This window comes from Oncorhynchus mykiss, chromosome 5 (assembly GCF_057628025.1).
Source record: "Oncorhynchus mykiss isolate SJ-2025 chromosome 5, ASM5762802v1, whole genome shotgun sequence".
Taxonomy (NCBI): Eukaryota; Metazoa; Chordata; class Actinopteri; order Salmoniformes; family Salmonidae; genus Oncorhynchus; species Oncorhynchus mykiss.
Window position 1 is genome coordinate 11,058,118 of NC_143026.1, and position 16,822 is coordinate 11,074,939.

Consider the following 16,822-nt stretch of genomic DNA (forward strand, 5'->3'; position numbering starts at 1 on the left):
ATGGAAAGGAACCAACGTAAGTTCTAGAACCTTAAAAAAAAAAGAATTTACACTTTTTCGGAAGTAGAATTGCCTTCATTCAGAAGTGGGAGGAGCTTATTTGATTTGCAGCGACGTCATCCAAACCGGAGGGTTCCTAAATGGACAGACACAGGAGAGGTGAGGCATTACAACGGGGAGGACTTGGAAGAGAGACTGTTTTAGTACTTGCTGAGTCACTTAATGGGGACGAAGGAACGCACAGAGAGAGCCATTACAGTCATCCATTTTGAATGGAAAATGGCGGCAGTACCTTCATTGATGGCAAAACTGCCCAGCTGTCACGTCATTTTAGCCTAATTAAATTAGATGCTGTCGCCTCAGATGGCCTTTCGCCATAATAATAATTAATTCATTAACCCCTTAACCCCATTCAAATGCTCCCTCTCGCTACCTGGTTGTATACTGGACCATCAAACACAATGCTCAACACCCTCGTAAAAAGACAGACGGCCATATGTGTACGTTTGACTGTTTATAAAAGATCAAATAAAATAAAGAATACAATACAAAATAGAGGGCTATTAAATGGATAAAAGCAAACTGATTAAGACATTGTTGGTTTACATTGACTCAATCTGCTTGTTGGCTATGATACCAAATTTCATAGTCAGTCAAAGGAATCACTGCATTTTCTCGGCATGCCAATTTGCATTGGTCGAAAGCACACTGCTGTCTTCAGAGAATTTATTCACACTTAAGACATGGTAGAATATGTCACACCTTCAGCTTGTGATGTCATGGAGGCTTCCGGCCGAAGGGACAGAGGGATTATGTCAGTGGCAACATGCATCTCTTTCTAATGCATTTCCATGGCATCCCACAAGACAATATACATCCTGGCCATGACATCTAATTAGCTCTGCAGATGGGGCTTGGTGGCGGTGAGAATGACTGCTGCAAGACCACACATACAAAGCAGGCCTTTTATAGGCCAGGGAAAGAGAGAGCTGCTGGCCCCTGAGGAGAGGGGGATAAGCTATTGTCAGGCCACTGCAAGATCTTTCAAAAGATGATCTACACCCAAACCTTGTCCCTGCATGCCATACGAGCCAGAGGTCTTCCTCTGTGAAATAATATCAGCCTTTTGCATGTCATTTAAAATCAGTCACCACAGTGCAGAGCCACTGATTAGCATGTTAACAAACATCTCCATCTCCCATTGTTGAGGAATAAATTAAGAGACTCTCGTGGAGATCCACCAATAGACTGCAAGAGGATTTCTGCTAAATGTGTCAGAGTAATATTCTTGATAGTGTCCTACTTAATTATAAATCTGAGTGGAAAAATGAGACAACTTTACATATTTTATATATATAATTTAATGAAAACAGAATAAATAAATGGTATATTTCTGGCATAAGGTATTACAGTAATTTGAGAACCCCTACAGATAGTCAGCCTCAGAGTCAACTATAAAATATGATATGTTTGCTTTAGCTGATCATTACAATTACGTTAATTATACACAATGCATTGTTTATTTATTTATTTAACAAATTCTTATTTATAATGACGGCCTACCGGGGGGCAATGGGTTACCTGCTTTGTTCAGGGGCAGAATGACAGATTTTTACCTTGTCGGCTCAGGGATTCGATCCAGCAACCTTTCGGTTACTGGCACAACTCTCTAACCACTAGGCTACCTGCTGGTTACTGGCACAACGCTCTAACCACTAGGCTACCTGCTGGTTACTGGCACAACGCTCTAACCACTAGGCTACCTGCTGGTTACGGCAGAAATATAAGACGTTATTTATTCTGTGTTTTCAGTAACTTTTATGAATACAACAAGTTCTCATTTTCTTACTCCTCCTCAGCGCTTTATAATTTAAGTAGGACACCCATCCACAATATTACAGTATAACGTGTCAGAGACACAATAGGAACTGTGTTGTTTCCATTCTAAGATGATGGGAAGAGCCCATTGATATCTCATATGGAGACATCTGGATTGCCAACAGAATGAAAGCCGTTTACGGTTTATTCAGTATGAGCTGACAACTCACTAATTGCTATGTTGAGATATAATGATAATGGTGTGAAAGCTGCTGGTCGCTTAGCGGTTAAGGGCGATAAACAAGTAACTGAAAGGTTGCCGGTTTGAATCTCCGAACCGACTAGGTGAGACGTCTGTCAATGTGAGCTTGAGCAAGGTGCTTAACCCCAATTGCTCTGGCTAAGAGTGTCTGCTAAATGACAAATGTAAGAGGTAGATCTGGAAAGCTGTTGTTTTTGCAAGCTGCCAGTACCACTGGTAATCTCTAATACTAGAGAACAAAGATGCGCTGGATGGTCCTGTGAGGTGTAGCTTCACAGTACCACTGGTAATCTCTAATACTAGAGAACAAAGATGTGCTGGATGGTCCTGTGAGGTGTAACTTCACAGTACCACTGGTAATCTCTAATACTAGAGAACAAAGATGTGCTGGATGGTCCTGTGAGGTGTAGCTTCACAGTACCACTGGTAATCTCTAATACTAGAGAACAAAGATGTGCTGGATGGTCCTGTGAGGTGTAGCTTCACAGTACCACTGGTAATCTCTAATACTAGAGAACAAAGATGTGCTGGATGGTCCTGTGAGGTGTAGCTTCACAGTACCCACTGGTTTATCATTGTACTAAAACGTATACTAAGTTTTGCTATTGACATCCAATTTTAAGTCAAGGAGAAGATCAAATCAAATCACTGCCTAGGTTAGGGAAGACTAATATTACCAATTTCAGCCAAACATCATATCTCAAGGTCATTGTAGAGAACACAAAGACTGAAGATCAATGTCAGGGAGGCAGCACCCAACACGGTTTCTGTTTGAAATCGAGAAAAACTGCAAAAAACTCCACCCAGGTTAAAGTTCCCATGTAGTCAAAATAATTGTAACTTTGAACTTTTGCAAAGCAGAATATAAAAAGGCTGAATTGTGGCTATTCAGCAGATCAGTAAAGTAATGAAGCTTGTTGATATGGAGCTGAGCTTAGGCCAACTTATAAACTAGCTCAGTGGAAACTATCTAATACCCTGGTGCCATTGAATTATGAAAAGTAATCCCATCTCACAGTGGTCATATGAAATGCAACTACTTTTTATTACACCCACTTCTTCCTCTCCACACTCACTCTTCCAGTTCTTCCACTTCATGTCATTAACATTCAGTATATTACGTAATGTAATCATGCCTATTTGCGCTATACGGCCAATATACAAATGGCTAGGGGCTGTTCTTACGCACTACGCAATGTGAAGTGCCTGGATACAGCCCTTAGCCGTGGTATATTGGCAATATACCACAAATCCCCGAGGTGCCTTATTGCTATTATAAACTGGTTACAAATGTAATTAGAGCAGTAAAAATAAATGTTGTCATACCCATGGTATACGGTCTGACATATCACGGCTTTCAGCCAATCAGCATCCAGGTCTCAAACCACCTGGTTTCTAATTAACATTAAATCTCAGTGGGATACATGGAGAACAGTATGTATGGAACAGTGAACACTACGGGTGCCACTTCGGGTCACGGAGGGCGACATCGTGGTATATCAGCTCTTCTCTATGAGCCACAATGATTCATGTGGAAATGGGAACAGAAAATATATACTGCAAAAGTCTATTTGGCTCGCTCAAAACAAGATGGCTTCCTATACCTACTGCCTACTCAGTTCTGGCCTCTATGGGGAATAACTCATTAGCTTGGCTTGAGATTCATGTTCTGCTGTGCTACTGTAAATACACTGTTTCCTGATGAGACTGTGTTGAGAGGATAGCCGAAGGGGCAATTTACCCATGAAAGGCTTTCTAAAACAGAACAGGAAGGACCACTGGGTGTGTATGGGTGTTATCTGTCAAAGTGAGGCCGAGACCCTTCTGTTCTGTGAATGCACTCCAAATCGAGTTTTGCTGAGAAAGTCATATTTAATAGAAATAACTAAAAATTATACAGAACTCGAGTGAAGAAGTTACCTTAACTTAAGGCTAAACCAAATTAGCAAGAGAATTGTGACAATGGGATGAAGACAAAACGAGTAGTTCCTAACATTTCAGTTCAGCCCAAACCCAAATGGAATGTCAAATGGATTGCTATTAGGAAACATCCAATGGGGAAAGAAAGTGCATTTAAACATTAGATAAAAAAGGATGCACCGATTGTATTGTAAAGGTACAGTCAACCAGCGGAGCATGCCATGTGTTTCAAACAGAGTCATTTTTAATACTTTCTTTTCAGTGAAAGTTTTTGCAGAACAATTACAGGTGTGTTGTAGGTGGTCTCATACACACATGCAGTCATTTAGGAATGTCTGGCAGACAACTTTGATACACCTCCACATAGACTGACATGGCATCCGTATTGGCATATTCGTTAGCTTCCTTCCCGTTTTCTAATTTGCTCAATGTGTCGAAGGCAAATTCGAATCACTATCACTTCTCCCATGCTTCCTGGTAGGACAGCTGACCTGCTTTCTTGGTATTGATTAGGTCTGAGATTACCAAAGCAGGCGATCACATTTCCAATTTAAAGCCCGAACAATTGATCATGCAGCTTAAAAAGGGGAGAACGTCTTGCCTCAGAGCAGCCCTTGATTCTACTAATGCGCGCATATGAAGCAGACACGCTACATTGGTCTTTCAATTTCTAAAATGTGCCTTCGCTGTCGTGGAACAAGCCAATTTCTATTTATTTAATTGAACCTTTAACTTGGCAAGTCAGTTAAGAACAAATTCTTATTTACAATGGTAATGAGTTATTGTCATCAAGGCATAACCCCCCCCCCCCACAAGAAAACCGTAGTTTGAGTTACGTGCATATTTCTCAAGTTAGGATTTGGCCAGCTGTGTGTGGTATGGTAACCATCACTAGTTCTAGATCTCAAGGCACATCAGTGAACAATCGTCAAGTGTGAATGAATTACTCTGGAGACTAATTTGCATGAGGAAATGCACCTAGGGAAGGAAGCCACAAAGAACCACAATATCTCCCCCAACTCACTCAGACCCACACCACCCCGTAGACTCAGACCCACAGCCACACCACCGAAGGTCAAATATAAATACCATCAACCTGACTGAAATGAGGACAGCCTCAATTAAAATCTCACGGGGAACAGGGAATAAAGCTGCATGAGGACAAAAGTACCGGTAGAGTCTGGCAGCTTTCCAGCAGTTATAACTCGGCGGCTTGCAAAGTCATGGTAGAGAGACGCTTAGCAGTCAGATAGCATTACTGGGATTGTCTTTCTCTGTGGCTCAGAGATAGAGGGGGAATCAATTAGTCTCCAGCAGGCTCTGACCTTGAAATGGAGCTCCGGTCTGGCAGGAGGAAGTCCCACTGCACCGCAGCATTTAGTTTTAGGAAGTCGTGCATCATCAGCTATTGATTTTTCATATTTTCTGGAAATTACTGGAAATCATGAGGAAGCTAGCATTGGGGGCCCTTTGGCTGCTCACTTCCTGGTCAACATGGGCTAATTTCAAATATGCAGATGAGAACATATGCATTCTGTTTGGTGAGATGCTAAGGGAAATAAGAACCAGCATGGTATCACGACGGTTTACTGCATCGGATGTGGTGTATGGGACAGCTATGGTAAGGGACAGCTATGGTAAGGGACAGCTATGGTAAGGGCCATGTTTATGCAGTAGCAACTAATGTTTTATCTTATTAGCACTAACTGCCTGGGGTGGTTTTGAAACTGAGTTTCTGTTTCTTACACACACACACGCTGGTAATTCTTCAGAAGCTTTAGTCACGGCTACTAGCGCTACACTTCACAGCATGTCTGCTTTCAGACAGAGGGCTAAGCAACATGTACTATTATTCTCAGCATAGAGTTGTACAATAGGAAAAGCATCACGTTTTAAAATGCTTTAAAAACATGTCGAGGTAATGACCTTTTTGGGTTGTGTATTGCCGTAGGGTACACTGGACTATTTCACTGAATAGTATCACATGGATGTTTCCTTTCTGCCTGCTGGTACTCAATATGTTAACGTGCACCATCACATTATGCGTCTCCCTTAATAAAAGACACGTGCTTACTGTAGTTAATAGTTTTGCGTTTGTCTTAACCCGACACCAAAGTTCAGAATCCTTTCTAGATTAAACGTCAAAAGGCTAATGTAAGAGCAGAAGAATTTGACAGTTACATGTGTCAGGTGACACAGTTCGATACAACAGATCAAACATAATGTATTTACTCAAGACAAGAGTCAACTGTGAGCAAACTAAAATACATAGGAATTACAAAGTGTGGCGTACTTACAGAACTTCGGGACAATAATGTCATTAGATTCCACAGTAGTTTGGGAGTAGGTTGATTTTCCCTTGCTCATTGGTTTTAGGGTGGTAGAGGGCCCAGGCTGTGTGGGCGGGCCCGTGCGGTACCTCAATGCAGAGGTAGGGGTGTACTGAGTCACTCCGGTGGGTTTTCCCTCTACTATGACCTCAGGCTGTCCTGTGGTGGTGGTTGTCGGCGTGGGGACGGGGGAGGGGTGGGGAAATGACAATGGCAGATCCCTTGTGGGGTCAGCATAGATGGGGTCTTGTCCTCTGCGATCTGGGCCCAGGTGGGTGGGCGGCTCGTACTCAAAGATTTTGTCCACAAAGACCCACTTGAGGCCGGCGGTGCAGAGAGCCAGACTGAGCAGGCAGGCCAGGATAGGGAGGATGCAGATTTTCTCTGAGCGCAGGCAACCACGCACCTGTTCCATCTCTAAGCACACACAGCAGGTCCCTGCCAAGCCCAAGAATCCCAGGGGCCTTGCTGGTTCTCCATCGACACCCTCCTCCCCACCCTCACCACCTGCTGCAGACTCCGCCTCCTCTGGGGCTTGTCCTGGATCGGCGCAGGAGAGGGTGGGGGATGATGATGATGATTTGGGAAGGACGACCAGCCCGGCGGAAGAGTCCACCGCCTCCACTCCTTCAGTCATCCTCCCTCGTGTGCTCTCTCTCTCTCTCTCTCTCCCCCCTCTCTCTCACACCGAAGGATCTCTGGACGCCTGTACTCAACTCAAAGAGCACGGCAGCTGGCTGGTATCGTAAAGTGTGTTGTCCATTATCAGATCACAGTGGTGGGGGTTGGTGGGAGATGGAGGATGCTTTTCACGGCAGTGTGGGGTAACCTTGTTAGCGTCTGGGAAGTAAACCGACAAGACTTCCGTACCGGGGGGAAAGAGATTGTCTTTGCAGGTTTGCTATCACAGCATTCTCACGGGAAACGTGTACACACGAAAACAAGTCCAGAAATAGAAACATCAAATTCTGAGCTACAACAAAAGTAGTTTCTTCCCTTAGATCTCTTGCGTCAGTTCCCTGGGCAGGACGAGTAGTGCGCTCACTCACCTGGACTTGAAGAGTGGAGCCGGCTGCTGTGTGAACGCTATTGGCAGGATGCGGCTAGATGGGACAGAGCAGACCGGCACTGCAGTGGCAGGAGCAACATGCCGTCTGTCTGTCTGTCGGTCTGTTTGTCTGCTCAAGCAGCAGCCTAGTGGGGCTGAATCATCAGGGAGCAGCAGGTGCCCTTCCTCTCAGCAGCGCCGGAGAAACAGATAATTAGTGGAGAGAGAAACACACTCGTACATCGCGGAAGGAGAGACAATTCAGGACACTCCCCTTTTCCTCCTCACCACGACACTCCTCGCTCTCTCTCTCTCTAACCCTCTACCTCTCTATACAAGGGCTCTCCTACTCTGAGGTATTGTCCACGCACTCTTCTCAGGCTGCTACCAGTCTGAACACAAAGCACACAGCTAAGCAAGTTCGTACTTGATCCAATTAGGGGGAATGGCAACGAATCACAGTCAAACAGAAGGCTCTGGCCTCTCTCGCTCTCCCTCCCTCCAGCGCTCTCTCCCTGGACCATTGATTATGTTAATACAAAAGGGTGTTTTTTTTGTCAAGGGGTGGTAGCCAGTGAAACAGACATTTGATCCGTCCCAAGGGAACTGAGCTATTGTTTTATGGCTCCTCTCAGAATCTTCCTTCATTGGAGTGAATGAAAGGGGGAAAAAATGACTCAAGTAATATTTCAATCATTGTCAAACTTTTGGTTTATTTTTCAATAAATCACATTTACTGCTACGACGCTTTGTAGCCTGACTCAGGGGATAAAGGACAACGTTAAGACAACGTTGAGGCACCATCGAGGAACTGACACCTAGTAGCGCTGACTCGAGATAAAGGACAATGTTAAGACAACGTTGCGGCACCAGAGGAACTGACTCCTTGTCGCGCTGACTCGAGATAAAGGACAACATTGAGGCACCATCGAGGAACTGACTCCTTGTAGTGCTGACTCAGGGGATAAAGGACAATGTTAAGACAACGTTGCGGCACCAGAGGAACTGACTCCTTGTTGCGCTGACTCGGGGGATAAAGGACAACGTTAAGACAATGTTGAGGCACCATCGAGGAATTGACTCCTTGAGGTGTATCAAGAGTGCGAGAAAATCTACATTTTATTCAAACATACATACAGTGGGGCAAAAAAGTATTTAGTCAGCCACCAATTGTGCAAGTTCTCCCACTTAAAAAGATGAGGCCTGTAATGTTCATCATAGGAACACTTCAACTATGACAGACAAAATGAGAAAAAAAATTCCAGAAAATCACATTGTAGGATTTTTAATGAATTTATTTGCAAATTATGGTGGAAAATAAGTATTTGGTCAACTACAAACAAGCAAGATTTCTGGCTCCTCTGTCCTCCACTCGTTACCTGTATTAATGGCACCTGTTTGAACTTGTTATCAGTATAAAAGACACCTGTCCACAACCTCAAACAATCACACTCCAAACTCCACTATGGCCAAGACCAAAGAGCTGTCAAAGGACACCAGAAACAAAGTTGTAGACCTGCACCAGGCTGGGAAGACTGAATCTGCAATAGGTAAGCAGCTTGGTTTGAAGAAATCAACTGTGGGAGCAATTATTAGGAAATGGAAGACATACAAGACCACTGATTATCTCCCTCGATCTGGGTCTCCACGCAAGATCTCACCCCGTGGGGTCAAAATTATCACAAGAACGGTGAACAAAAATCCCAGAACCACACGGGGGGGGGGGGGGACCTAGTGAATGACCTGCAGAGAGCTGGGACCAAAGTAACAAAGCCTACCATCAGTAACACACTACGCCGCCAGGGACTCAAATCCTGCAGTGCCAGACGTGTCCCCCTGCTTAAGCCAGTACATGTCCAGGCCCGTCTGAAGTTTGCTAGAGAGCATTTGAATGATCCAGAAGAAGATTGGGAGAATGTCACATGGTCAGATGACACCAAAATATAACTTTTTGGTAAAAACTCAACTCGTCGTGTTTTGAGGACAAAGAATGCTGAGTTGTATCCAAAGAACACCATACCTACTGTGAAGCATGGGGGTGGAAACATCATGCTTTGGGGCTGTTTTTCTGCAAAGGGACCGGGGCGACTGATCTGTGTAAAGCAAAGAATTAATGGGGCCATGTATCGTGAGATGTTGAGTGAAAACCTCCTTCCATCAGCAAGGGCATTGAAGATGAAACGTGGCTGGGTCTTTCAGCATGACAATGATCCCAAACACACCGCCCGGGCAACGAAGGAGTGGCTTCGTAAGAAGCATTTCAAGGTCCTGGAGTGGCCTAGCCAGTCTCCAGATCTCAACCCCATGGAAAATATTTGGAGGGAGTTGAAAGTCCGTGTTGCCCAGCAACAGCCCCAAAACATCACTGCTCTAGAGGAAATCTGCATGGAGGAATGGGCCAAAATACCAGCAACAGTGTGTGAAAACCTTGTGAAGACATACAGAAAACGTTTGACCTCTGTCATTGCCAACAAAGGGTATATAACAAAGTATTGAGATAAACTTTTGTTATTGACCAAATACTTATTTTCCACCATAATTTGCAAATAAATTCATTAAAAATCCTACAATGTGATTTTCTGGATTTTTTTCCTCATTTTGTCTGTCATAGTTGAAGTGTACCTATGATGAAAATTACAGGCCACTCTCATCTTTTTAAGTGGGAGAACTTGCACAATTGGTGGCTGACTAAATACTTTTTTGCCCCACTGTAGTCACACCAATCATAATCCACATGAGTGTGTAATGAACAGACTATTATTACATGTTGCCAAAAGCATTACCAGTGGGCTTTAATTAAAAGTCTTAAGTATATAATAATTAAAATCAGAGTTAAAGCCAGAAGAAAGACACATTCCATTAAAATAACCCAGTAGGGAGTCGTGGGTCCATCACCATCTAGTTACACTCATTATGAATACAGTTTTGTCATAGCTGAACGTGGTTCATTGTTCAGACTAGAGGCCAATTTCACAGCCTGGAATGCTGTGATCTTTTATCTAAATTCAATATAAAACATCTTAATGTTTCCAGCTTCGGAGCGTGTCTGTGTGGGGAAAAAGGGCTAGACGTCTGACCTTTTCACAATCCAGTCAAAACAAAAAAGGGATTGGGATGTAACCCCACTAAATCTGGAGTCCTAAACCCAAAGTCATTAGCGCTAAAAGATCCCCTTCCCACAGGGACTCCTTACGGTACCTTCAGATGGATAAAACTCAGATGTGATACCTATCTACGAAGTCAGACCACTCATTACCATAAGACTCATCTTTAGTAGACTACTTTACTTCATACATGTATTACCACACCAAGTTAAACAGAGACCATCTCTTAATATGCTTTACTTTGAGTCACACACACACACACACACACACACACCTCACTTTAAGTTAAACAGTTTGGGACAGGCTGAATAGTAAAACGCAAGAACAATATCTTGCTAATCATTGGGACAGAGAAGCAGTTCAACAGATCAGCGTCTTACCATTCGGGAGCACAGCTCAGAAAGGCACAATACATTCTACATTTACTACACCTATGGCTAGTTTGTCACACGGCCCAGGCGTATTGGCTTTGGCCCTCGAATCACGTCTGCCACAATGCAAGAGGAGCTGGGATTACTGTTCACAAAATCCACACTTTGCATGTCTGGCTTTAAGCACAATCTTCCAACGGTCCTGAGCAGCGACAGCTAGATGTGGAGAAATCCCCCAGTGAGCTGTTAAGACCCCCCCCCCCCCCCCCCCCCCCGGTGCTAATAGGCTGGGAGGACAATCCAAAGACTAACAGTCTGAGAGAGAGCAAACGAAAGAGGGGGAAGTTTAACCAGAAGAGGACCACGGTCAGGTCAATGACACACTTCCTATTGACACACAAATGACCCTCTTCAATCTTCAAAAGGAATTAATACCAGTAATAGCATCTACAGGACAGTATAGTGGCTTTCTGTCAAAAGGATATTCTCATCATGTGATTCTATACAGTACATTTATGCTATTTAAAAAGAGATGCTTGATAATAAATAAATAAATAAATGCCATTCAGCAGATGCTTTTATCCAAAATGACAGTCATGCGAGCATACATTTTACGTATGGGTGGTCCCGGGAATCTAACCCACTATCCTGGCGTTGTAAGCACTATGTTCTATCAACTGAGCTATAGTGGACCACACATCTTTTTTTTTCAGAAGTAGTTGGCGTGGAGAGAGAACAGAGAAATAGTCGGCGTAGAGACAGAACAGAGAAATAGTCGGCGTGGAGACAGAACAGAGAAATAGTCGGCGTGGAGACAGAACAGAGAAATAGTCGGCGTGGAGACAGAACAGAGAAATAGTCGGCGTGGAGAGAGAACAGAGAAATAGTCGGCGTAGAGAGAGAACAGAGAAATAGTCGGCGTGGAGACAGAACAGAGAAATAGTCGGCGTGGAGACAGAACAGAGAAATAGTCGGCGTGGAGACAGAACAGAGAAATAGTCGGCGTGGAGACAGAACAGAGAAATAGTCGGCGTGGAGACAGAACAGAGAAATAGTCGGCGTGGAGACAGAACAGAGAAATAGTCGGCGTGGAGACAGAACAGAGAAATAGTCGGCGTGGAGACAGAACAGAGAAATAGTCGGCGTGGAGACAGAACAGAGAAATAGTCGGCGTGGAGACAGAACAGAGAAATAGTCGGCGTGGAGACAGAACAGAGAAATAGTCGGCGTGGAGACAGAACAGAGAAATAGTCGGCGTGGAGACAGAACAGAGAAATAGTCGGCGTGGAGACAGAACAGAGAAATAGTCGGCGTGGAGACAGAACAGAGAAATAGTCGGCGTGGAGACAGAACAGAGAAATAGTCGGCGTGGAGACAGAACAGAGAAATAGTCGGCGTGGAGACAGAACAGAGAAATAGTCGGCGTGGAGACAGAACAGAGAAATAGTCGGCGTGGAGACAGAACAGAGAAATAGTCGGCGTGGAGACAGAACAGAGAAATAGTCGGCGTGGAGACAGAACAGAGAAATAGTCGGCGTGGAGACAGAACAGAGAAATAGTCGGCGTGGAGACAGAACAGAGAAATAGTCGGCGTGGAGACAGAACAGAGAAATAGTCGGCGTGGAGACAGAACAGAGAAATAGTCGGCGTGGAGACAGAACAGAGAAATAGTCGGCGTGGAGACAGAACAGAGAAATAGTCGGCGTGGAGACAGCTCTCAAACCAACTGATGTCTATGGAATCAGATCACAGGTGCCGTTAGGAAATAAACTCAATTTGGAGGGGATAGTTTATCATCTAATACCACATATTGTCAAACGTGTCAAACTGTGTTCAAGATGATACTACAGACCATACGACAGAGGGAAGGGGGGTGGAGTAGGCAACTGAACATGCATTTCTAATGAACGGGATGAAACAGAGGAAAGATTTCAAATGTGACATAAAGCAAGTATAATTTCAAGGGTAGCAGTAAACTGCATTTTGAGGACACGGTAAAACTTCAGGAATATTTAAAGAGACATTCTGGGAAAATGACATTTCACACACTGAATCAGTTAGTTCTGTTTCATTATAACAGACAGACAGCAGTTGCGGTAAGGTCAAACTAATTCATTGGATGGAGTCAGATTATAGAAAACCTAGTCAAGGTCAAAGGTTAAGCCAAAAGGTGTTTCCAACTATTCTTGGATTGCCAGATATCATCCTAAAGTAGACCACAACCACGTCCATGTGTTCTTTAGGTCAGTGTATCCAAAATAGTTGAAGACAATGAACGTTTAATCCATTGTTTGCTAGAAGGTAGTCCACTTTAAAATGTGGTTTCTGAACTTGATCAAAAGACCAAAGGGTATATTTGTAACATTCTGTGGAATCTTTCCTCCTCCAACTCCTTACGTAATGGTCATTGGTGTATCTAACTCTTGAAAGCAAAATTTTCATCCAAGAAGTAATCGTGTCTGTTACAACCGTTAAGAGATGTTTATTCTTCGAATAAGTGCAGAAAATCAGTAATGTGCCTCTAATCTAAAATGAAAACGGACACCCTCACCTGTGGTAATTATTCTGCCGGCTAAATGGGAATAAATAAATGTTTCCTTTACATGCAGTCGTTTGCAGGAAGTTCAATCCATTATTTATGTCAGAAAAGAGGAGACAGAGGGACCTGACCTAGTAAAATCCCAGCGTACACTTCAAAGCCAGCCAGAGTAACTGCCTATTGGCAGGCAGAAGGATACCAGTGCATTAGGAGATGAGAATGTGCTTTTTCTTGCCAAAAACAGCCAAGCACAACTTTATTAACAAATACAGGTAGAGGTCTAAGAGGAGGCAGGCTAGAATTCAATAATGCTTCCATCTCTGCTGACGCTCCAACAATGAGGGGCTTTTAAATAGAGGGCCATTTTCATCCTGTCAGAGCGCCGCATCACTGGCAGGGACGAGACCACACAGAGATTACGCTGTAGCTAAACTCTCAGTGTCTGTCAAGTCATTCAGGGCGGAATATATGAGAGGGCTTCGAAATGTAGAAAATGGCCACTGGATAGTACCAGCCCTGGCTCCTATGTGATATAAAAAAGGAGCGCTTGAGTCATTTACAGGGGATGGAATAAAGGAGAAGCTGGTTGTGCATTAGTGCCCTGGCTCGCTCTCCTCCCCCTGTCCGCCAGCCTGGTGCCCCCGCGGTAGAGGCTCATTCGTCTCCCGGTTAAAATACCTCTGTGTACACACACACTCCGCCCCATCCAAATTGTGCCTATAATGGAACTATGAGCAGGAAGTCAGTCATTCAATGGAGGAGAGGGGGGGGGGGGGGGGGGGAGCTCCATTATCATTAGTGCTGCATGCACAGTCCCATTGTTTACTGTGGTCTTTAAGGACGGGGAGAGAAGGAGGCGGAGGCGAAAGAGAGGTTCAGCACTGCTCTTTGGGACAGCTCCTCTGTGACACTGTCTCAATGTGGCAGGCTACAGCAGACTAGTGATAATCTATTGATCTCTGCCTGAGGGAGGAGAGGGGAGGAGAGGAGAGAAAAGGGGCAGGGGGGGCAATGGCACTGTTTTTCTTGGGCTGGCTGATTGGGCTGTGAAGATGACGCTGCAAAATTTAATTTGTATGCTGTAGAAATGTTATTGAATGCTAATTCAATACCTAGATAATGACAAGTTTTACTGCTGGCCAGGGGTTCTCTAGGGAAGGAGTGAAATTAGTACCATTGGTAATTGAATATGCTTCTTTTAGAAACTGAACAGTACATGAATAGAGGATAGATATATGTGCGAGTGTGTGTGTGTGTGTGTGTGCGTGCGAATATATGTGTGTGTGCAAGTGTTCCCATGTGGTGTGTGCGAGTGTTCCCATGTGGTGTGTGCAGCCCACGGTTGTAAAATTGGAGGCCCATAAAGTAACAGGATTCTGCAACTTCCTCTGTAAGTACATGGAGATCAACAACTGAAGCAAACAAAGAGATTTGAACTTGAAAGCCAGTGTTTTAGTTTTTTTTCTCTGTCACTTACACGCTTTGACTTATTCTGTAAGAAAATAGCTACATTTGCAGTTTTTGCCCTTTTCGATCGTCAAACATCAGAATGTAAATTAACTACAGTGGTGATAGAACACACAACACCAAAAGAATGAGAAAATGAGAGCCAACTCATCAAATAATAATAAAAAAAAGAGCATTCTTTATAAAATAAAATGCAAATGACCAGAAAAACGAGCTGGGAAACAAGTAGAGAGGACACAATGCCGGGTGTTGCATGAATAAGTGACTACAGAGAATTTGGGAGTGAGTTGCCGTTTCGTTGGAAAGTTAAAAGCAATATTGATACTTGTGCCTCCATGTCGTATATCATGATTTATGGACCTCATCTAGTTTGTCAGAAAGTTGCATAAGGGCTTGTGTATCTTGCTGTTATCTAAGCTGGGGTGCAGTTTCTCATTAGCGTCTCATTGTCTGATCAAAGACGGTTACTGTCAGTGGAAAGATAAGGAGATGGTGGTCTCCATGGCCTGCTTTCATGTGGAGGGGGAAAAGCACAGTAACACACACTGGCCTTGTGAAATACATAAAAATACCAACCATTCCTTTTAAGAGCTTCCCCAATTCTCTACGGACACTAATTGGCTTTAGTGAATGAGAGACGAGCCAAATGTCCTCCTTCAGACTGATTGAAATGAACTCGTTTGCTTTCAGTATAATATATCGACGGGGGGGGCAATCAGCAGATCGTCCAAAATGAAAGGAAAACTTTGAGCAAACGCCGAGAGGAAATGCACATTTCTCTGAAAACGTTTGCCATTCTCACACATTTCTTCTTCTCCCTGCGACGTGATATAAGGGGAGAAGAGACATGTGCAGGTAAGAAGTGGACTGGGAGAGTTTCAGCAGCAGTATGCCTCTAACAGGATCCTAATTCATTATGCAGTGTAGGGAGGTACGGTAAAGTACTTATTCTCCAGTTCAGAGCCCTTTTCCCAAATTGAACAGAGTGGTTGGCATTTGGCATGACAGACTGCAGCATGCTGTTCTCCACTAGTATATTACAGTACTGGTCCAGGCAGCATCCTGTTCTCCACTAGTATATTACAGTACTGGTCCAGGCAGCATCCTGTTCTCCACTAGTATATTACAGTACTGGTCCAGGCAGCATCCTGTTCTCCACTAGTATATTACAGTACTGGTCCAGGCAGCATCCTGTTCTCCACTAGTTTATTACAGTACTGGTCCAGGCAGCATCCTGTTCTCCACTAGTATATTACAGTACTGGTCCAGGCAGCATCCTGTTCTCCACTAGTATATTACAGAACTGGTCCAGGCAGCATCCTGTTCTCCACTAGTATATTACAGTACTGGTCCAGGCAGCATCCTGTTCTCCACTAGTATATTACAGTACTGGTCCAGGCAGCACACTGTTCTCCACTAGTATATTACAGTACTGGTCCAGGCAGCATCCTGTTCTCCACTAGTATATTACAGTACTGGTCCAGGCAGCACCCTGTTCTCCACTAGTTTATTACAGTACTGGTCCAGGCAGCACACTGTTCTCCACTAGTATATTACAGTACTGGTCCAGGCAGCATCCTGTTCTCCACTAGTATATTACAGTACTGGTCCAGGCAGCATCCTGTTCTCCACTAGTTTATTACAGTACTGGTCCAGGCAGCATCCTGTTCTCCACTAGTATATTACAGTACTGGTCCAGGCAGCATCCTGTTCTCCACTAGTTTATTACAGTACTGGTCCAGGCAGCATCCTGTTCTCCACTAGTATATTACAGTACTGGTCCAGGCAGCATCCTGTTCTCCACTAGTATATTACAGAACTGGTCCAGGCAGCATCCTGTTCTCCACTAGTATATTACAGTACTGGTCCAGGCAGCATCCTGTTCTCCACTAGTATATTACAGTACTGGTCCAGGCAGCACACTGTTCTCCACTAGTATATTACAGTACTGGTCCAGGCAGCA

The 16,822-nt window shown here is 44.1% G+C and overlaps 1 protein-coding gene across 12 annotated transcripts in view; it reads right to left on the reverse strand.

Annotated features, from left to right (window-relative positions):
* Window positions 1-16,822, reverse strand: part of nrg1 (neuregulin 1) — a 157,290-nt gene that overhangs the window by 35,919 nt on the left and 104,549 nt on the right. For 3 of the 12 annotated variants that reach the window (XM_090233697.1, XM_021601646.3, XM_021601648.3), the window contains exon 1: window positions 6,298-8,560. The exons of the other annotated variants lie outside the window; for them this stretch is intronic. In XM_090233697.1, coding sequence (XP_090089823.1) covers window positions 6,298-6,967 — 670 coding nt within the window. In that variant the 5' untranslated portion in view covers window positions 6,968-8,560. Of the gene's footprint in view, window positions 1-6,297; window positions 8,561-16,822 lie in introns of those variants that run through there. 12 annotated transcript variants of the gene reach the window in all.